The sequence below is a fragment of the Marmota marmota genome, unplaced genomic scaffold (genome assembly GCF_001458135.2).
Source record: "Marmota marmota marmota unplaced genomic scaffold, marMar, whole genome shotgun sequence".
NCBI classification, from domain to species: domain Eukaryota; kingdom Metazoa; phylum Chordata; class Mammalia; order Rodentia; family Sciuridae; genus Marmota; species Marmota marmota.
In genome coordinates, this window is record NW_026000229.1 from 3,303,584 (window position 1) to 3,324,634 (window position 21,051).

Sequence of the window (21,051 nt, forward strand, 5' to 3'; positions counted from 1 at the left end):
GGGAGAGGCCTGGTCAGGATGGGCGTGGCCTAGTCAGGGCTTAGGGCATGGCCCGACTGGGATGGGGCGTGGCCCAGCAGGGACTGCGTGCAGCTGGTGAGATACCTGTGGGATGGCCCGGGAGCAGCTCCTCCAGGTATACAGCATGACAGCATACTCTTGGCCTTCCTCCAGCATCTCATTCTGCAAGGCACACAGAGCAAATCAAAGGCAAATAGGAGAACAAGCATGAAAAACAAGAGGCCAAACTGGTAAAATCTAGACAAAGTGCCACAAACTATTCTGACTCTCCCTTTAAGGGACCGCAGCCTGCAGACCAAGAGACAGCTGCTAAGAAGCCGGTAATGCTTCAATGGCCATGATTACCCCAAACACCCCGCGACTTCTACAGGATGGACAGGGGTGTGAATGACACCCAGGCACCTCTGAGCAAGGCCGTTGAAGGGCCACACTCAACTTGACTGGGCTCTAAACAACTTCCTGGCAGTGCAGACCCCAAGCTGGGGACACAGGGAAGGGCTCCCCAGGGCAGGTTTCCGGCCCAGTGCGGCATGAGGGCGCACAGGGTCCTCACACAATCTCTTCCTGGAATGACACAAAGCCTCCAAGTTCAGAGAGAGGATTCAGAGACAGGGCTCTGGGGTGGGAGGAAAAGCTAAATGTACTTAAAAGCTAAACACAGCACTTAAATCCAGGAACAGAGGCAGGGGATATGGCAAGAATAGTCAAATTATGGACATTCACAAAAGATTACTTTCTCTAACACATTTTCATGACACATAAAAACATTCACTAAGTCATTAAAATACATAATTATAATAGCAATACAAAGCCTAAATCTCATGCAGGTGCATACCGGTCATATGTAAGTACAGGAACGGAGAGAAAATGAGTGCTACCTGGGAAGAGGCCCTCAAAATGCTGACAAGGGTTTCCTCTAGTCCAGAGAGATGCTATATTTTTAAATAGAACATGTTTTGTTTTTATAAGAAAAACAAAGACCTTTTTTTAAACTGTAAGGCATTTAATTCATTTTCTCTTCATTTTCCTCACGACACAGCCTAATCAGGATAACATCAAAGAAGTGTACATTTGCCATTCACAGGTCACACAGACCCCCACACACACCCCAAGAAACAAAGACACACAGGCAGCATTACCATGCTAGAGTGGACGGTTGCTTGTTCAATGTATCTTGCGATGCCAGTGACAAATGCATTTCTGTCTTCAAAGTTGGTGTTGAAATTGGGCTGAAGGGAAGAGAAGACCATCACACACTGAGGTCAGGACTACTGGCTATATGTCTCCTACCTGCTCAGGGACCCACCTGGTAGAGCAGCGAGGATGGTGGGGGCTCAATGCAGGGCTGCTGGTCAGGCAGAGGCAGCTCTTCCAAGAGGTCCACGTTGGACAGTGCGTCCTCCAGCGTCACCTGGGCCGCCATCCTGAGCTAGAACAAAACACAAAGCCAGCTGTTCTGTGAGGAAGGATGGCATATGGGGCATGTGACAAGCCATCCGAGGTGGGATACTCCGGTCCCAGATCTCCTTATCCTTCTTCCAAGGGCACAGGTGGTAGCCAGTCCTTGGAATCTGGTGTCTCTCCAGGGACATGCAGGTCAGGAGTCCCCATGTGGCCTCTCCTTCCTCCCTGCCCACTGAGGACAGACTCTTCTGGCCTCCAGAGTGTCAAAGCAAAGGCAACACAGAACACCGCGTGCACTGTCAACTTCCTGCTGCCCTTCCCACATTGGGATGATCATCCCTACTTGCTAATATTAGGGCTCTCTACAGGGTCTGACAACACTCTCACGTGGCCAAGGAAGGGGCAACACCTTCCAGGAAGTTGCTCCAAATATGCTTGGAACTGAGAAGGAAAAGGGGAGCCTGGCCCCCCCAGCTGCCAGTTGTGTAGCTGCAGGTCAGGACTATAGGGATACGAGTGGCCCACAGAGACCTCCACCTAGAAGCATGGGGTACACAATGAACCAGGGAGATGGCTGTTAGCAGGGGAGAGAAAGCATAGACGCCAAGGCTGGTCTAGAGAGGCCCAGAGTGCAGGCCGACATCATCTGCACACACCTCTGTGTGGGCTCCAGGGGATGGCGCCTGCCTGCCTCCCAATGAATCTGCTCTGACCCAGGACAGGACTCAGGGAGCAGTTCTAACTCTGGATGGGGCTCTGAAAGCAGCTCTGACTTCAGATGAGCCTTGGGAGGCAGCTCTGAGCCTGGAGGGGACATGGGCAGCTCCAACCACACAAGGTGAACTAGGGCAGCTGTGACCCCAGATGGGACTCTAGGGCAGCTACGTGGCATCCTGGGAAGGAAAGAGCAGCAGGTGGGCTACACAAGTCACTGGATAGAAGGCACCCCTGACTCACTCCTCCCAGAACTGGGCTGCAGACAACGGGCAGTGTGGAAGATCAGGGCCAAACAGGTTAAAGGCTGGGTGCTGGCTGGAGAACTGAAAAGGGAAGCCCCAGGAACCAGGAAAGTCCCAGGGGAGTGAGCAAGAGAGGAAGAGCAGCCCACAAACTACTCATAAACTTGAGCCAACTCAAGCTGCACAGTGTGGATCTGATCCTCTTCACACCCCTGAGACCACAGCTGGGTCTCAGCTGGCCACAGGCAGTGGGGGGGGGTGGGGGGGGACAGGAAAACAGAAGTGACATTAAGCCATAACCCACAGAACGCAGGTCAGAACCACAGCCAAAACCTAACCAGGCTGTTTGTCTGCTAGAAAATAAAGACATCAATATTTGCTAAGGTTTTAACAAGACCCTGGGTATTGAATCGCACCACCCAAAATGTCCAGTTGCAACTCAAATCACTCTGCACATAAAGAACCCGGACTGGGGCTGGGATTGTGGCTCAGAGGTAGAGCGCTTGCCTAGCATGTGCAAGGCGCTGGGTTCAATCCTCAGTACCACATAAAAAAATAAACAAATAAATAAAGGTATTGTGCCCAACTATAACTAAAAAAAAATTTTTTTAAAAAGAACCAGGACTGCTTCAACTTCCAGGGAGAAAGACAGAAAGCAGACACCAATGCCAACACAACACAGATGTCACAAAGCAACTACTGTAAAAATGCCCTAAAAACAATCAACGCCCCCAAGATGAATGAAGAGATGGAAAGTCGGTACCACAAAACAAAAAATATATATGAAGACCCAAATGAAAATTTTATAACTAAAAGATATAACACTGAAATGTTAAAACTCCCTACATGAGCTCAAGAGCAGAGGAGAGAATCGATGAACTTGAAGACAGAACAACCTAAGCTACCTAATCAGAATACCAGAGGGGAAAAAAAAAAAAAGAACCTTAGGGATCTTTAGGACAAGAGGTCTAGGGTCTGTGTCATCAGAGTGCAAAAAGGAAAGGAAAACGGGGAGACGCCGAAAAAGAGCTGCAAAAAAACCCCTGAAAACCCCCAACTTGGGGGCAAGACTTTTGTTTACAGATTCAAAAAGCTGCATCAAGTCCAAATAAGAGAAGCCCAAAGAAATCCACACCCAGACACATCACAATTCAACAACTGAAAACCAAAGATAAGGAAAAAATAGCTTGAAAACAGAGAAAAATAATGTGTTACAGAAAGAGAACAATGGCTGGAATAATTGGATTTCCCCTCTGAAACCAGGCAGAGGGAACAGAAAAACATTATTGTTATTATTATTATTTCTTCTTCTCTTCTTTTTTATTTTTTTGGTTCTGGGGATCGAATCCTCATGCATGTTAAACACTTGTGCTACCCTGAGCTTCATCGCCCTCCCAGCAATACACATTTTAAGTCTAAAGGAGAATAAATTTTCACCAGATTAAGGTCTGAAAGAATCCTTCAAGAATTTCAAGGACATAAGGACATTCTCCGATGAGAGGAAATTATGAGAATTCACAGACAGCTGGTTAAGGAAAGTTCTTCAGACAGAAGGGAAAAGATACAGAAGGCAGCTTGAGACATGAAGAATCAATGAAGCAAAAACAACACAAAGAATAAAGAGAGCGAGTGCCCAGGACACATCATTTCCTCTATGACTCTTTAAAAGGTGTTTGGTGGCTGAGAGCCAAAAAATTACAATATTGCCTGATGGGGAGTTCAGTGTGGTAAATACAAATTACATAAATATGTTATATTCATTGATTTTGGTGTTGAGGATCAAATCCCAGGCCTTCTACATGCTAAGCACATAAGCTATCACTAAGCTATACCCCAACCCCTATATAAATGTAATTGTAATTATAAATAAGTATATGTAACTACAGAAATTATGCAAATGTAGGAAATATAACACCAAAGGAGGAAGGCAAACCTCTATGGTGGCAAGATTTCCATACCCTACTATTAATAGTGAAATCCTGGTCCTATGTAGACTGTGAAAAGTTAATAGGATTCACATTGTAATCCTCAGAGCAACCACTAAAAGAAAGTTATACAAAGCAAAATAGGTAACTTTTAATTTGACAATCTGGAATAAATTAAAATAAAATACTATGAAATGTTCAATTAACCTAAAAGAGCACTGGGGATTTAGCTCCGTAGTAGAGCACCTGCCTAGCATGTGCTGGTCCTGAGTTCCATCTCAGGGACCTACAACGAATAATAATAATAATAATAATTAATCAATTAAAATAAAAAGCTATTTTAAAACCCAAACAACCTAAAAGAAGGCAGGAAGGGGGTAAAGGGTATAGCTCAGTGGTAGAACATGTTCTTAGCATGCTTGAGGCAGGGGGTGGCAGGGGTGGGGGGACACAGCAATAAAAAATAAAAATCAAGTGATAAAACAGTAGACCTAAATCAAACCACACCAACAATTATATTAATGATAAATAATCTAAAAACACCAATTAAAAGATTAAAAGACCAATTAAAAGATTGCCAGAGCTGGGCATGGTTCTGGGGATCAAATGCTTACCCAGTGACTCAGGAGGCTGAGACAGGAGGATCACAAATTCAAGGGCAGCCTCAGCCATTTAATGAGGTCCTAAGCAACTTAGAGAGACCCTGTCTCAAAATAAATAAAGAGGGCTAGGGATGTAGCTCACTGGCAAAGCTGACCCCTGTATTCAATCCCCAGTACCAAAAACAAACCACAAAAAAAGATCACCAGAATGAATTTTAAAAGTTCACCTCAAGTGAAGGTAAACAGGTTGGCAGTAAAAACAAGACAAACCAGGCAAGTACTCATCAAAGGGAAGCTGGAATGGCCCTGCAAAGCCGCCTTCAGAGCAAGGAAATTACCAGGGACAAACAGGGATGTTACATAATGACAGATGGGCCAATTCTGCCAAGAGAGGACAATTGTAAATGTGTCTGCATCTAGCCAAAGCACTTCAAACGACCAGAGCAAAACTGACAGAATGAGGAGAAATAGGCAAGTCCACGACTACAGCTAGAATGTCGGTGATCTCTCGGGGATCACTAGGAAATCAGCAAGAACACAGAGGGACGCCACCATCACCCACGGGCTGGATCTCACTGACATTTACAGACACTCCCCCCACAGCAGATCTAGTCTGCGTGTTTCTAACCTTAAACTTATTATGTAGCAGAAACTTTTCAAAACGAGGAAGCCAGCCTTTTTCCTTCTTTAATCACAACTTCCTGTTCCAGGCAAGAAAAAAGCACAGGGCAGTGAGACCACAAAGCTGCTCTGCCACGTCGGACCTGGAGGCCTTCATCCTGCCAGCTGGCCCCGGGAGCCCCAGTGGTCTCCATGCAGGCACCTCCAAACTGAGGATGCCTTGAGGAGTCCAGGCTACCCAGGACATACCTCGGCCCCAAGGGGGCTGCCCAGCATCCTGTGGACCATGTCCCAAGTTCCACTCTCTGCCCTTTGCATAGCAACACCAATTCAGAATGCCAGGAAAGGTGGGGGGGGGGGCTCAGCTGGTTGTGCCAACCCGCCATTAGTCAATGAGAAAGCAGATCAGGTCAGGAAGCCACACAGCCCACTGGGTGTCCCTTGGAGACCCTCCTTCCCCCATAACTCCCACCCCAGCCTCTGCCCAGGAGAGGCCAAGGCAACCCCACAGTGGAGAAAGAGGAAGAAAAGAAGGGGGTCACAGCAAGCCTTGGTAGAAACTGTTAACTTCTCGACCATGATTCATGAGTGACACACTTAATGTCACATCTAAGGAAAACCCCACATGCTCAACATTTTTCAAATCAGTGTTTATGGATTTCTTTCTACATATAAGAATTGCAGCCGGGCGTGGTGGCACATGCCTGTAATCCCAGCAGCTCAGAAGGCTAAGGCAGGAGGATCCCAAGCTCAAAGCCAGCCTCACCAAAAGCAAAGCACTAAGCAACACAGTGAGACTCTTGTCTCTAAATAAAATACATAATAGGACGGGGGATGTGGCTCAGTGACCAAGTGTCCCTGAGTTCAATCCCCGGGAACTGCCTCCCCTCAAAGAAGCAATATTTATGTGGTCTATACAAACAATGAAATGTCATTCAATCTTACAAAAGAAAGAAATTTTGACACATACTACAAAATGGATAAATCTTGAAGACATTATGCTACAGTGAACAAAGTCAGACCCAAAAAGGTAAACTATGTTGCCCAGGCTGGCCTCAAAACTTCTGGGCTCAAGTGAGCCTTCTGCCTCAGTCTCTTCAGTAGCTGGGACTAAAGGTGAATGTCATCATGCCCAGCTAGCAAATTCCGTATGATTTTACTTTTGTGAAGTTCCGAGGTTTGCCAAATTCAGAGAGACAGAGAGTTGCAGGGGTTGGGAAGGAGGAAAGGGGAGTCAGTGTTTAATAGGGACAGAGTTTTAGTCTGGGATGAGGAAAAGATTCCTGGGATGGTTTGGTAATGATAGTTGCAAAACAATGTAAATGCACTTAATGCCACTGAACTGTAACCTAAAAATGGTTAAAACACTGTATTTCTATTATTGTACCTAAATTTGAAAATGGAAAGCCAAAATATAGCAATATTCATTGTAATAAATCAGAAAGCCAGGTGCGGTCGCAAACGCCTGTAATCCCAGCGGCTCAGAAGCCTGAGACAGGAGGATCGCAAGTTCAAAGTCAGCCTCAGCACAAGCAAGGCCCTAAGCAACTCAGTGAGACCCTGTCTCTAAATACAAAATAGGGCTGGTGATGTGGTTTAGTGGTCAAGTGCCCCTGAGTTCAATCCCTGGTACCAATAAATAAATAAATAAATAGATAAATAGATAGATAGTCATTTAAAAAATTCAGAAAATGTACAAAGGATAAAAAATTATTATCTATAATCCCACAAAAACAAGATAAAATGATATGGTTTGTTTTATAAGCTGCTTGTACCTTCCAACTTCCATAAAATTTCTCAAGTAAATCAACATTTTTTTTTTCGCAGTTGTTTTGGGGTTTTTGGGTACAGTACTGTGGATTAAACCCAGGTGTGAGCCACATCCCCAGCCCTTTTTATTTTTTGAGACAGGGCCTCACTAAGTTGCTGAGGCTGGCTTTGAACTTGCAATCCTCCTGCCTCAACCTCCCGAGCCACTGGCATTACAGGCCTGTGCCACCACGTCCAGCTTGCAGCATATTTTTGCTACTGCTCAGGATGCGTTGTATGGGCTGCTGGCCAAAGCCCTGTGGCCCCACGCTGTGGTTCTTTGCACTCTCACACTTCAAGTCTTTCATCATAAACTCCCTCCACCACACACCTGGTGTGGGACGCCTAGCAGCCATCACACGTGCACATGCACACCACCTGGGGCCAGCTCACCAGGCCACAGCCACTTCTGAAGGTTTCTCTCTTTGTGCACCTTCCACCACTATGTACTTGGGTGACCTCTGCTTCAATTGTGTTACATGAGCTCAGAATAATCCACTCTGAAACCAAGTCCCAAAGGCTCTGCCACCTCTTGCCCTTGCACTTGTGCCTCCCATTTTTCTTTTAAATCCATTTACTTTCCCAACTGTAACTGTTGCTTGCCAATCGAATCCTGGTCCCCGAGGTCCTGTGGCTTGAGAATAAAGTCTACATTCACCTGTGCCCAGCTATAACCACCCCAGTCCTAGGATGTTGGCAGCCTCTCCTCCTGCTTTGAGCCATGCCATGATTCCTTCCCTGTCCACTGCTCACGATGCTGCCCAGCCCCACCATCAGGCCCACATACACAGCAGGAGCACTTTGGCCCAGACATTGCATGGCCATTACCTACAACCCCTGGGACAGAGCCTCAACTGTCTGGCCAGCCTTCATAGCTGGGTGCCACAGAGCAAACGTCCAACAACAAAATTAAAATCACACATGAGAAGTGGCCCTGACACCTGCCAGTGCCACCAACCAGCAGTTGACAGTTTAATGCTAGGATGGAATCTCTAGTTCCACTGGTTCAGCTGATAGGGACATAAACATAGATGTCCACCCTTTGGGGCCTCGTCAGAGCAGATGGCACATGAACAGGCACAATAGGAAAGGCCTGAGAAGACACAGCAAGAAGGGGCGGTGCTCTAGCCTAGGAGAGGGGCCACGGGAGCCTCTGCTGACACCTTGGTCTCAGCTTCCAGTCTCCAGACTAGAAGAAAATAAGTTTTTGCCTGATCTGTAGTGTTTAGATGATGATAGCCCTTGCAAACTAACACGGAGTTGAGGAGAACTGCCCAGGCAGGATTTGGAACTCTGTGCACTGAGTGACCAGTAAGAACCAACATGTGCTGGTATTTTCCTGAACACAAAACGATACACACTCAGTGCAGAAAGGCACTGAGCCAGCTGGACCTGCTTGCACATGGGCTGCAAGGAGGCATTCCACACTCACCCCAGGCAGGGGGTGATGGAGGATCAGCTACGTGCACCTCCCATCACCTCTGACACAGCCCCGGCCTCCCGGAAGGTGAAGCAACCCAAACACCATGTCCTCCCTCGGTTTATGTCATTTAACAACATAAATTGACAGTTTTTCTTCCTTGACTTCTTTTCTGTCCACATAGTTCCCAATCCTCAAGTTTATTTCTGAATTCTATGTTTATCAAGTTATAAAAATGAATTTAATATGGTGTGAGAAGTGCTGTTCTAAAAGCCCAGAAATTCATTTATTTTGTAAATTTAAGAATTGCTAAAAATTAAGATTTCAAAGGAAGACACATTCATCTTTGCTGCTTTTCAGGTGACTTTTCGAGAGTCTGCATCAATCACAGTAACTCTATGGCTCAGGGTACCCTCTGCTCTGGGCAGCTACACAGCAGTTTGCAGAGCAAGTTATAACCAGCACTTTGTGAGACCCACCATGGTCTCAGGCTGAGAGGTAATTTACACCCATGCTGCATACCTCCCCTTGATCAAAGGACCAAGCAGGTCTCAGGGGACCCCAGGTGGGCATCAGAGGACACCAGATGCGATCAGGTAACATGAGGGGACTGCAGGTGAGCAAGAGGCCCAGGTTCCCAATGCCAGGCTGAAATGTGTGGTGGGTCACCCACTGAAAGGGCAGTGACACCAGGCATGCTGGAGGCTCCCCTCACATGCCAACCTCACGTCACCATGCTGACCTCATGTCACTGACCACCCCTCAGCCTTGCATTCACCTTGACCTATTCTCAACAAGTCATCCTCAAGGCCACGCCCAAGGCAGGGTCACCCCAACACACTGACAGATGAGCAGAGAGAGCCTCAGAGAGTCCCTGTTTTGCTGGGGACCCCCAGACACAGAGCAGGAATAACAGTCACCCTGACCCAGCACTGGGCACTGCATGTCCACTCAGGGCTGTGCAACTGGACCTGTGGGGCCAAGGCAAGTGTCAGAGAGAGTAGATGACAAACTGGCCCAGGCCAAGGGGTAGAAAAAGCAGCACAGAGCCCAACCTGCAGAGAGAAAAGCCCAGGGTGGCAAGAGGCACAGGGACAAGGGCCCAGCCACTTCTCTTATCCCAGTGGCCCCAGTGAGTCCTGAAGGCTGGAGGGCAGAGAGGGAGAACAAGCCTGGGGACAAACAAGACATACCAGACAAGGGATGTAAGGTAAGTACGAGAGTGCTTACGCCAATCTAGAAAACACCGTGTGGAGCGACTCCTCCCAGCCTGCCCGGGGCAGGCTCCTGGTCCCCAAAGCCACCTACAACACTGCGCACAATGCTCAGGAGCCCAGCACTCACCACACTCCCACCTCAAACTCACAGGCTAGGGCAGGGGGTGATGGGGGGTTGGCTGTGTGCACCTCCCAACCAGAGAGGCCGAGCAGAAGGGAGAAGAGAAGGGAGATGATTTTCACAAAACCTAGTAGACGCCACATGCTTCGAAACAAAGAACAGTGAGTAACGGAACATTCTCTTACAAAATAAATAGACTCGATCGTCCTCCCCGTCCAGGGGCAGCATGAGGCAGGTGGCTGGGCGGAGACAAGCTCCCGTGTTCAGCTGGCAGTTCCACCAAGAGGTAAAAACAGACTGTCCGTCCTTGCCTGACTCGACAGTCTTATAAAAGGAAGAGGAACGTGTGGGCTGCAAAGAACTGATGGAAACGAGAGCAGCAGGATGGATGCGCAGCCAGCGGCAGGGCAGCGCCAGGAGACTGAACGGGAAGGAGGAAAAAGGAGTGTGAGTGAGCGTGAGGTGGGTGTGTGAGTGTGAGTGTGTCTTTGAGAAGCCAGTACTCCTGGGAGGACATGGGTCCCATGAGAAGACCAGCCAGAGACAGGACAAAGCAAAGGGACAAGCGAGACAGGTGGCTTCAGGGACAGACATCACAGGTGAGGCTCACTGGCAGGTCACCTGTGGTAAGGAGGGGGCATCCATGGGCCACACCATCCAGATGGCCCCACCGCAGCCCCTGAGAGCACAGTGTGGACACGTCCACTGCCACTGGGCCTGAATGTGGCTCAGACCCTGACAGCACCTCAGGGACCTCAGGGACCGCAGGCCGCACAGTGGTGAGGTCCCGCCCACAAAGCATGGCCAGATGGTGACTAAGAGCTGTCACCGCCCGCACACAGATGGCCTGCTCCTCGCCAGGACCACCTCAGCCTGGCCTTCCTGCTCGGGCCACCCCCTAACAAGATGCAGAGGGGCCTAGTATCTTCCCAGATTAAAGGATAAATGCCTTGGGATGTATTTTCCTTCCCCTAGAGCTGTTCTGGAAACAAAAGACAGCTAACAACACTTTCTGTTTGAACAATTTTCATATAATAGCAAGGACATTCATCCATCTACATGTAAGGACAAAAACAAAGAGCAAAGTAAACACCTGTGCAGGTAAGAAGAACTCAGGGATGAAGGCACGCCAGACTGAGCAGGAAGCGGCTTAGAGGGTGCTCTGGTTTGGATTTGGAAAGTCCTTCCCCAAAGGCCACATGTTGAAGACTTGGTCACCAGCCTGCCGTGTTATTGGGAGGTGGTAGGACCTTTATGAGGTGGGAATTAGGTCACGGGGGAGGGGGGGTGCCTGTGTGCCCTCAAAGAGGACATTGGGACCCAGGCCCTCCTCTTCCTCTCTCTCTTGGCTTCCAGGCCATGAGGTGAGCAACTCTGTTCCCACACATGCTCCCTACCGTGATGTGCTGCCTCACCACAGGCCCAAAAGCAATAGGCCAAGCAACCTTTTTCTCCTCCCAGGTTGGTTATCTCTGATATTTTGTTACAGTAACACAAACCTAACATATAGGGCTAGACTTAAGTACCAAGTGCAACAGTTCAGAATACAAACTGTAAGCAAACCACACCCCTGGTTACTTCTGTTTCCAAAGCAGCCTCTACTTTAAATCTTTAGTAAATCAAACACTTAAACCCAACAGGCCTCTTGACTCATAAAGGAGCTCATAATAGTTTTACAGAATCTATCACTTTTACCAAGTCAAGGTCTTAATTAAATAAATTACTGTTCATGAAAACAGAAGTGAAATCGTTTTTACTACAATCATGCACTGCATAATGACATTTCAGTCAACAGCAGATTTTGTATAATAATGCCGTTGTCGTGAGATTATAATGCAGCTAACAAATTCCCTATGCCTAGTGACTCTAGAGCCACCATAAGCAACAGAGCAAAGCACTGCCAGGTGTTTCTGGTGATGCTGGTGTAAATGAACCTACCACATGGACAGCTGTGAAAGTGTGGCCTGTAAAATTATGTGCAGTACATAGTTGACCAAGTTGCTGGTTTATGTATTTAATATCCTATCCTTTTACCATCATTTTAAAATGTACTCCTACTATATTTTAGAGTTTGCCATAAAACAGCATGCTAAGCCATGCCAGCAACAGCAGTATACATTACATGTTCACTGATCTGTTCCTTGATTACCTCAACAGGCCATGCCAAGAGATTGGCCTTTACCATTTAAGTTTGTGAAAGTACATTATGATGTTCACTCAATAACAAAATCACCTAATGATGCAGTCCTCAGAATGTGTTCCAGTCATAAAGCAACATTAATAAATATTAGGGGCTGGGGTTGTGGCTCAGTGATAGAGCGCTTGCCTAGCATGTGTGATGCACTGGGTTCAATTCTCAGCACCGCATGAAAACAAATAAGTCAAATAAAGGTCCATCAACAACTAATAAATATATTTTTAAACAATATTTTTAAATATTAGGCTTCCACGGGTTGGGAACCAGATGAGAGGGAAAAGGCATGAGCGAGGAAGAGTGGCAGCTGACTCAGCATATAGATGTGACTAAGGATTGACCCCTGGTCCTGGAGGGGCAGGCGGAGGGATCTACAGTGACAACAGACAGCGGGTACACCTGCTCTGCAGAAGCCAAGGTACATGGATGCCTATACAGAGCAAGGAGCTGGGGTGAGGGTGAGGCAGGTGGGGGCTCATGGGCATGCCAGTTCAAACCAGACAAACAGGGCGAGGACTGCAGGAGGCACCAGAGCACCTGCTGGCCCCGGCACAGACAGGGTAATGTCTGAACAAGGGTTGATCTCCGGATACAAACAAAGTGAGGACCATGCCTTTTCACAGGAACTGAAAGAAATAGTCTTTGTATCTGTTAAAATAGAAACTGCCAGGGCAGCTCAACACTGAGGTTGCAAAATGCAGTGAAGCCACACTCTGGAAAATGCAGAACTATTCCTGCCCAGTTCAGGTGACCCCGCCTGCAGCATACACAGTCAGCTATATGTCAGGTGCTAACCTCCAAGCCAATCTGCTCTCACCAAGAGGGTTGTGCTGTTAGAAGGAGGGTCTGCTTAGTTAGCACTTCCAAACATGTCAGTTTTAAAATTTACAACTTGAAAGTGGTTCGCTTGTCTAACTACACAGCATAACCAAGTGAAAATAAACTATGATGTTTCAAAAAAAAAAAAAAAAAAAACTATGATGTTTCTACTAATGCACAAAGCATGATCTCATTTTCTTCCTCTTCTACATGCAAATAACAGCACTTTCCAGAAAAGTAGAAACTTCCAATATTTTTGTGCAATCTGTTCACATGCAAAAGAAATCATCTCTGGAATAAAAACACATGTCACTGAATTGTTCCTTTCTCTCTCTCACATGTTAAAATGGCCAAACATAGGACAGTACCATAAGCAGGGGCTGAGAGCTGCTGCGTGGAGATGGCTGCTTTGGGAGCGAAAGAGGCAAAAAGTTTATAATTAAAAACTTCAGGCTGACTCCAGTACTGGGAAATTCGTTTTTTAAAATAAGCACAAAATTTTAAGTTTCATTTCCAAAAGCAGTAACTCAAAACTAGCTCAGAAGAATTGCCTTATCAACAGAGAAACAAAAATCAAGTTGGCTTGAAACATCATGACAATGAGAGGTCGGAGTCTAAAATGGAGTGTGCCGTGGAATCTTGAGTTTTGGGGGAATAAGACGGAGTCTTCACCCCTCACCCTGAGTCTGCAGCCTCTGCAGCTGGAGTCAAGGTCTCTCAAGATACAGTGGTCTGTCTCCTGACAGCCTGATCATCCCTGACCCCTCTGGAACTCTCCAAACCATGCTTGTTTATGCCCTTCTTCTTTTTAAACCCCTTTTAACTGTGCAAAGCACAACTCTGAAAACGTAGCTCTCCTGCTTCCATTTGCAATGGCTCCCACTGCCCACAGCTGTTATTTAAACCATGCCCCCTGGAACTCTGGGGTGCCTCACAATGGCAACAAATGCAGTTCTGTCTCATCTATTCTATGTACTGGGACTACTTCCAAGGATTTGTATGAAAAATACTCTGACATTTAAAAAAAAAAATCAATCAATAAAAGGCAGGGAAGGGCTGGGGATGTGGCTCAAGGGGTAGCGCGCTCGCCTAGCCTGCGTGAGGCACTGGGTTCGATCCTCAGCACCACATAAAAATAAAATAATGATATTGTGTCCACCTAAAACCAAAAAATAAATATTAATAGACAGATAGATAGCAGGGAAGAAGCCCAGCATGTCCCAGAATAAAGTCATCATCTCCAGGTCCAGAGGCTTCCTCAGCTGCCTCCAGCTGCCCTGCCCTGGCTCCTTCATGTTGGGCCCAGCCACCGTGGGGCCTCTGTGACATGCTTTTGCAGTTCCTACTGCCCCAACCAAGAAGGTTCCTCAGGAAAAAGAAAATGCTAAACAAAGCCCCTGTGACGGAACTTGCCAGGCACAGAGATAAACGCCAGACGGCCTGACTTGCTGCCCCATTTGGCAGATGGCTGGACTGAGCAGGGTCCTTGTTGGTGGGGGTGGCTGTTTTCCTCCATGATGTGGGATCCAGAGAGACAGCATGACTTGCTACAGAATGGCTTTTGGTGATAGTGGCATTCCTTCATCTGTCACAAGAATCCAGTTCATGTTTAAAAAGGCACAAAGGAAGACAACCGTACTTCCAGTTCAATTTATCCTCTCTAATAGAACAGATCCTGCCAGGAGGGTCTCTGGGACATAAGAGGGCAGTCACACCATAAAGGGGGTGTGGCAACCTCCAGACTAGATTCTGGAATTCTCCAAGCTGAACCCAGAGGGACTGAGGAGGTTCCCTGTACCCAACACACCCCACGCCCCTCTGTAGCCATGACTTGGTGGCCTGCACCCACCTGCACTGTCCCACGTGGACAGAATAGGCAACCACTCTCCCCAGGAGGCCAGCATACAGTCAGGTGCCAGGCACCACCTCGGCCACTTGGCACAGTGACCCCACTGCTCCTCAAGGCTTATCATACTGCAGACCCCTGACAGCCAGTGTATCTGCTAGATCCTGCCACGGGCAGCTGGGAACGGGTCCCACCTTTCCCCTGCCAGCCTTTTGGGTTCTCTTCCCTGAACAGAGGAAGTTGTAAGACAAGCAAAGGCTAAACTGTGATCACCTGATCCATCTTTTTTTTCTAGTACTAGGGACTGAACCAAAGTGCTCTATCATTGAGCTACCTCCCCAACCCCTTCTATTTTTTATTTTGACACAGAGTCTCGATAAGTTGCCAAGGCTGCCCTCAAACTTGCCATCCTCCTGCCTCAGCCTCCCAAGTCACTGGGATAACAAGCATACACAACCATGCCCAGCTCAACTCATCCATCTTTATCAAGTACCCATACCAAACATATGTGTCCTTTCTTTTCTCCTTGTCCTTCCTCTTGCCCTGTAAAGAACCCAGCCTCCTGCACACTAGGGTCTAAGGTAGCCCAGCATCTGACAACCAAGTCAGCCTCCACCCCCTCCAGGCACAGCCATGAGGAGCTTCTGACATCCTTGGTCCTGAGTCAACTTTCACTGAGGACCCTTGAGCTCAACAATGACATTCGCCTAAAGTCAAGTCAATGACCTTGGCTAATCTCAGCGATGCTATGTCCTACTGCCCCCCATACCCAACTCCCCAATCTCTTCCAAGGATCCTGCTGTCAACCCACTTTGGTTGAAAGCATCAGTATTGGCCTCAATTCCTTCCCTTAAGGTGACGACATTCCCACAGAGCAGGGCAGCCAACGTCCTCGGGCATCCCTGGGACTTCACAGGAGACTTCCACAGAGGCAGCAACTCTGTAAATGGGCAGTGACACACATACACACCAGCTATGCACCAAAGGGAGCAACTTAGAGAAGGGCTTTTCAGGGTGAACCAGAATCCTGATTCTACAACAGGCTCCCAACTGATCTTCACAAGAACTCCTAGGCAGGGTTGGGGGGACAGTTCCAGGTCATTTAGCTACCTATCAGTGGGACAAGAACCAAGAGCAGTTCTTTCACTGAGTTCACGAGGATCTTCTCCACCATTTTTTTTTAGTAGATACCATCATTAGTTTACTTTAAAACCAATTTCAAAGAGCTAAATGCTTACACAACCGTAGTTGAAACTGCCTAGCCCAATTCTAATTACTAGAATGCTTTCAAAATATTAACAAAAAGAATTGTACTTTCTACACAGTTCTTTTGTCAGAATGCTTTTTTAAAAAATTTGTTCTTTTTAGATATACACGACAGTAGAGTGTATTTTGACATATTATACACACATGGAGTACATCTTATGCTAATTAGGACCCCATTCTTGTAGTTGTACATGATGTGGAGATTCACTGGTTATGTATGAACATAAGAACACAGGAAAGTTATGTCCGATTCATTCTACTCTTTCCTATTCCCTTCCCCTCTCCATTTCCCATGGAACTTCTGTCTTCTTTATAATACCTTCATATTCTGAATACCTGAGGAAGGGGAACACCACTGGGCACGGCCTGCATTACCATCTCTGGGCAGAAGAGCTCAAAGTGTATGCTTTCAGGTCACTTTTCAGGCAACACATCCAACAAAGAATTCTTTTTTTTTTCTTTAATTTATTTTTTAGTTTTAGGTGAACACAATATCTTCATTTTATTTTTATGTGGTGTTGAGGATCGAACCCAGCGCCCCGTGCATGCCAGGCAAGTGCGCTACTGCTTGAGCCACATCCCCAGCCCTAAGGAAGAATTCTTAGGTCACATGACCACCTTTAAAGCTGCAGGTGGATTCAAGCCAGGTGTGCTCTCCCCAGGTCCCACAGACAAGGTGGTCGGTCTATCACTGGTATGGTACTTCCCACAGCAGCCAGGCCTCATTTTCATCTACAGAATGGGAGCAGATGTTTCCAAACTACGCATCTTACAAAGGATGAATATCCAGAATATATAAGGGACTCAAAACAACTTACTAACAGAAAAAGCAAGTAATCCAAGTTAAAAGGAGGCAAAGGACTTCAATAGACATTTCTCAAATTAAGATGCATAAATGACCAAAAGATAATGAAAAACTGCTCAATATTACTAGTCATCAGGGAAATGCAAATCAAACCACAATAAGAGAACACCTTACCCCATGGGAATGACTATTAACAAAACTAAAAAATACACCTAGTGAGGATATGGAGAAGTGAGAACCCTCCCTCATGTGCTACTGGTGGGAACGTAAACTGGTATAGTCATTATGGAAAACAGTATGGAGGTTCCTCAAAAAATTAAAATAGAACTACCACATGATTCGGCAATTCCACTGCCTAGTCTTTATCTAAAGGAAATGATCTCAGTATTCAGAAGAGACATCTACACTCCCATGTTCATTGCAGCACTGTTCACAAAAGATTTTTTAATTTGCCCTTATTTTCTTGTCACTGAGGTTAAACACATTCTTGTACTATAACCGTTTTTGCTTTTCCTTATTTGCCAGCTTGAGCTTTTTATTTATTTATTTATTTATTCTAAATTCTTTTTTTGATACCAGGGATTGAGCCCAGGGGCGCTAACCACTGAGCCACATCCTTAGCCCTTCTTTTTATATTTTATTTAGAGACAGACTCTTGCTGAGTTCCTCAGGGCCTCGCTGAGTTGCTGAGGCTGGCTTTGAGCTCACAATCCTCCTGACTCAGCCTCCTCAGGCACTGGGACTATAGGCGTGTGCCACCGCTCTGCTAAACTTGAGCTTTTTGGCTCGTTGTTTTTAATCCTCTGGAATCTCAGTTCTTTCTTCATTGACTACACAGATATTCGCTATACTAACAATATTAAAGATTCTGAAACTTTGGGCGGGTGCTGCCCAACTTTTTCCAGATCAAGCTACTTGCTTTATCATTTTACTTACTTTTCCCCTTTGAAACCTAAGTTTTAACTTTTTTTTTTTTTCCTTCTTTATGCTGAAAATTGAACCTAGAGTCTCTGGCAAGGTCTAAACTTTCTATCATATTGAACTTTTCAGCCTTTCCCTCTGGAATTTCCTCTTTCACTTCTTAAATTTACCAAGTAGGAAGAACTCTGCCCACCCAGGCCCAGGGAAGGAAGCTGTTTAATAGACCCAGACTCAGCAAACTGCTGTCACCACTCCCAGGAGCCAAAGAATCACCCATGGGAGAAAAACTATTAGGGCAACAGATCACCCCGGAATGAATCCAGAAATAACACCAAGATCCAGAAAAAGTTCAATAAACTGACTAAAGATAAGAATTTGGGGGCTGGGGCTGGGGCTGAGCAGTAGGGCGCTCACCTAGCATGTGTGAGGCCCTGGGTTCAATCCTCAGCACCACAAAAATAAATGAAGGTATTGTTCCACCTACAACTAAAAAACAAATGTTTAAAAAAAATGCTCAAGGGGCTGGGGTTATGGCTCAGCAGTACAGCACTTGCCTGACATGTGTGCCGTCCCTGGGTTTGAATCTCAGCACCATATATAAATAAGTAAAATAAAAATCCATCAACAACTTAAAAAAATATATCATTCTTTTTAAAAAAAAAAAATGCTCAAAACAGCCATGTGACTCACCATTGTGACCCACCCACTGCTGGGTGAAACACACCTCTCCAACCACATACCAGCCCGGAAAATGCCCACGTGCCCAGAGCCCCATGCTACAGTTTGGACAAGGTTTGTTTCCCAACAGTTCATGTGTTACATGCCTGGTCTTCGGCTTAGTGATATTAAGGGGTGGTGGAGCCTTCACAAAGGGGATCCTAGTAGGAGGTGAGCAAGTCATTGGAATATCACCCGGAGAGAGGATTAGGTAGTTCTCATGTGAATCCTGAGAAAGTTGTTCTAGAAAGCAAGACTGGTCTCTCTGTGCCCTGTCTTCTTGTCTTCCACCATTGTGATTCCATTGCCATGAGGCCCTCATTAAAGCCAAGTAGAAGTTAGCTTTAGTTAAATAAATCTCTTTCCTTTAAAAATTACCAAGCCTTGGGTATTTCGTTATAGCAACAGAAAACAGACTAACATACTACATTCCTGGGAAGAAAGCTTCTGGCAAATCAAAAAGTGAAAATGATAAGACCAAGTTTTAATTAAATAACTTGTTAAGGGCTGAACTGTAGTCCCCTACACCCAAATTCATTTGTTGAAGCCCTAACCCTTTGTACCTAAGAATGTGCCATATTTAGAGACAGGGTCTCCACAGAGGTGATCAAGTTAAAATGAGGCTGTCAGAGTGGGCTCTAATCAAAGACAATTGAAGATTAGGGAACAAACATGCAGAGGGAAAACAATGCTAAAGACCCAGGGAGAAGACATCATCTATAAGCTCAGGTGAAAGGCCTCCCTAACAAACCTACAGACCTGCTGGGGACAAAGGAGCACATCAGTACCGCAGCCCAGACCATTGGCAGGACCATGGTAAGGCAATGAAGACTTCTAAGAATCTGCATGCGCTGTCATGTAGCTAATCAAGAACCTCCCTCTTGGTGTGCAGGCCTCGGGAGGGCTGATTAACACAAGTCCAAGGTCACCGACAGACAAATGCAGCTGCCTATGTTGTCACCTACCTCTGATGGATAGATCCTTCTAAAACTCCATGTTCTCCACTGCACCTTATGATACACCCAGCAGGCTGGACAAAGGTGCCCTTTATGTGGCTAAAGAACAGAGACATGCTCAGAGAAGCTTTAGGGATGGAGGAGTGGAAGACAGGAAATGACCAAGGTGGGAAATATATACTCCCCAAAATCACCCTCACTGCTTTCTTGCTGTTTAGGGATTTTGTTTATTTATTTTGGGGGACTAGAGATTGAACCCAGGACACACTGCCACTGAGCTACATCCCCAGCTCTTTTTTATTTTTGATTTTGAGACAAGGTCTCACTAAGTTGCTGAGGCTGCCCTCAAACTTGGATCCTCCTGCCTTAACCTCCTGAATGCCTGGGGTTAAGTGTCAGGCCAGGTGTTTTTGTTTTTATTTGGTGCCAGAGTCAATAAAAAGGCTGAGAAAGGATGAAAGGATAAAAAAAATGAATAAGTTTATATAATTTATTTAAGCTTTTCCAAGCAACCTGAGGTGCTTGGGAATATCAATTCTGACATGTGTCAGGAACCCAGGACAAGGACTGTGCTCCCCAGAGTCCCTTTCCAGGGGCTGTTAGCAGATGTGACAGAAGCTACTCAGCTGAGGCTACAGTGTCCAAAGCATGAAGAATTCTAACCACAAGTAAAGACTGCCTGAGGGACCCCGGCTGAGCCCTGCTGCTGAGGGGCATGGACCGAGGACTTGGTCTAGATCTGCATATCCTCCTGCAGCTAGGGTAATCCCCAATCAAAGTGTCAGAGGCTGTATGCAGGAGTATAGCCCATCCTCTAAACAAAGCCACCAAGCTCCTGAAGCACACAGAGTCCAAGCATTCCTCCTAATATGCAATCTTGGCCAGCTCTCCAGGAATGCATCTGACATGTAAAAAGAAAGAACCAGGGCTTCTGAGCCCTTCAAGTTCATCGTGCAGAGAAAACACACAGGGCTGTGGGCCCTATGCTCACACCTCCCTGGCCTTCTGGTTTGGGCTGAGCCCCAGCCCAGAGGCCATAATGCCTCCTGCCTGGACCTGGGACAAAATCACAATAACCCAAGAACTCCCAAAGCTTCTCAAATGCCCTTCACAGGATCAGAACCCATTCCACTCCACCTGTGAGGTAAGCCTGAAATGTATAAATGAAATATTAAGTAGTACAAAGCAGACTCTTTACACACAATGCCCTGCCAGGGTGGCATACAAATGTAGGGCAGAGCCAGGTGCAGTGGCACACGCCTGGAATCCCAGAGGCTCGGGAGGCTGAGATAGGTGGTTCACAAGTTCAAAGTCAGCCTCAGCAAAAAGCAACTCAGTGAGACCCTGTCTATAAATAAAACACAAAACAGGGCTGGGGATGTGGCTCAGTGGTCCAGTGTCCCTGAGTTCAAGCCCCAGTACCATACT

The 21,051-nt window shown here is 46.5% G+C and overlaps 1 protein-coding gene across 5 annotated transcripts in view; it reads right to left on the reverse strand.

Moving 5' to 3' along the window:
- The window catches only part of Cyfip1 (cytoplasmic FMR1 interacting protein 1), an 88,893-nt gene that overhangs the window by 58,288 nt on the left and 9,554 nt on the right, over window positions 1–21,051 (reverse strand). For 4 of the 5 annotated variants that reach the window (XM_048792974.1, XM_048792973.1, XM_015480329.2 and 1 more), the window contains 3 exons: window positions 1,328–1,450; window positions 1,161–1,250; window positions 106–183 (listed from right to left, as the gene is read on the reverse strand). In XM_048792974.1, coding sequence (XP_048648931.1) covers window positions 106–183; window positions 1,161–1,250; window positions 1,328–1,444 — 285 coding nt within the window. In that variant the 5' untranslated portion in view covers window positions 1,445–1,450. Of the gene's footprint in view, window positions 1–105; window positions 184–1,160; window positions 1,251–1,327; window positions 1,453–21,051 lie in introns of those variants that run through there. The other variant, XM_015480328.2, reaches the window with a different exon arrangement.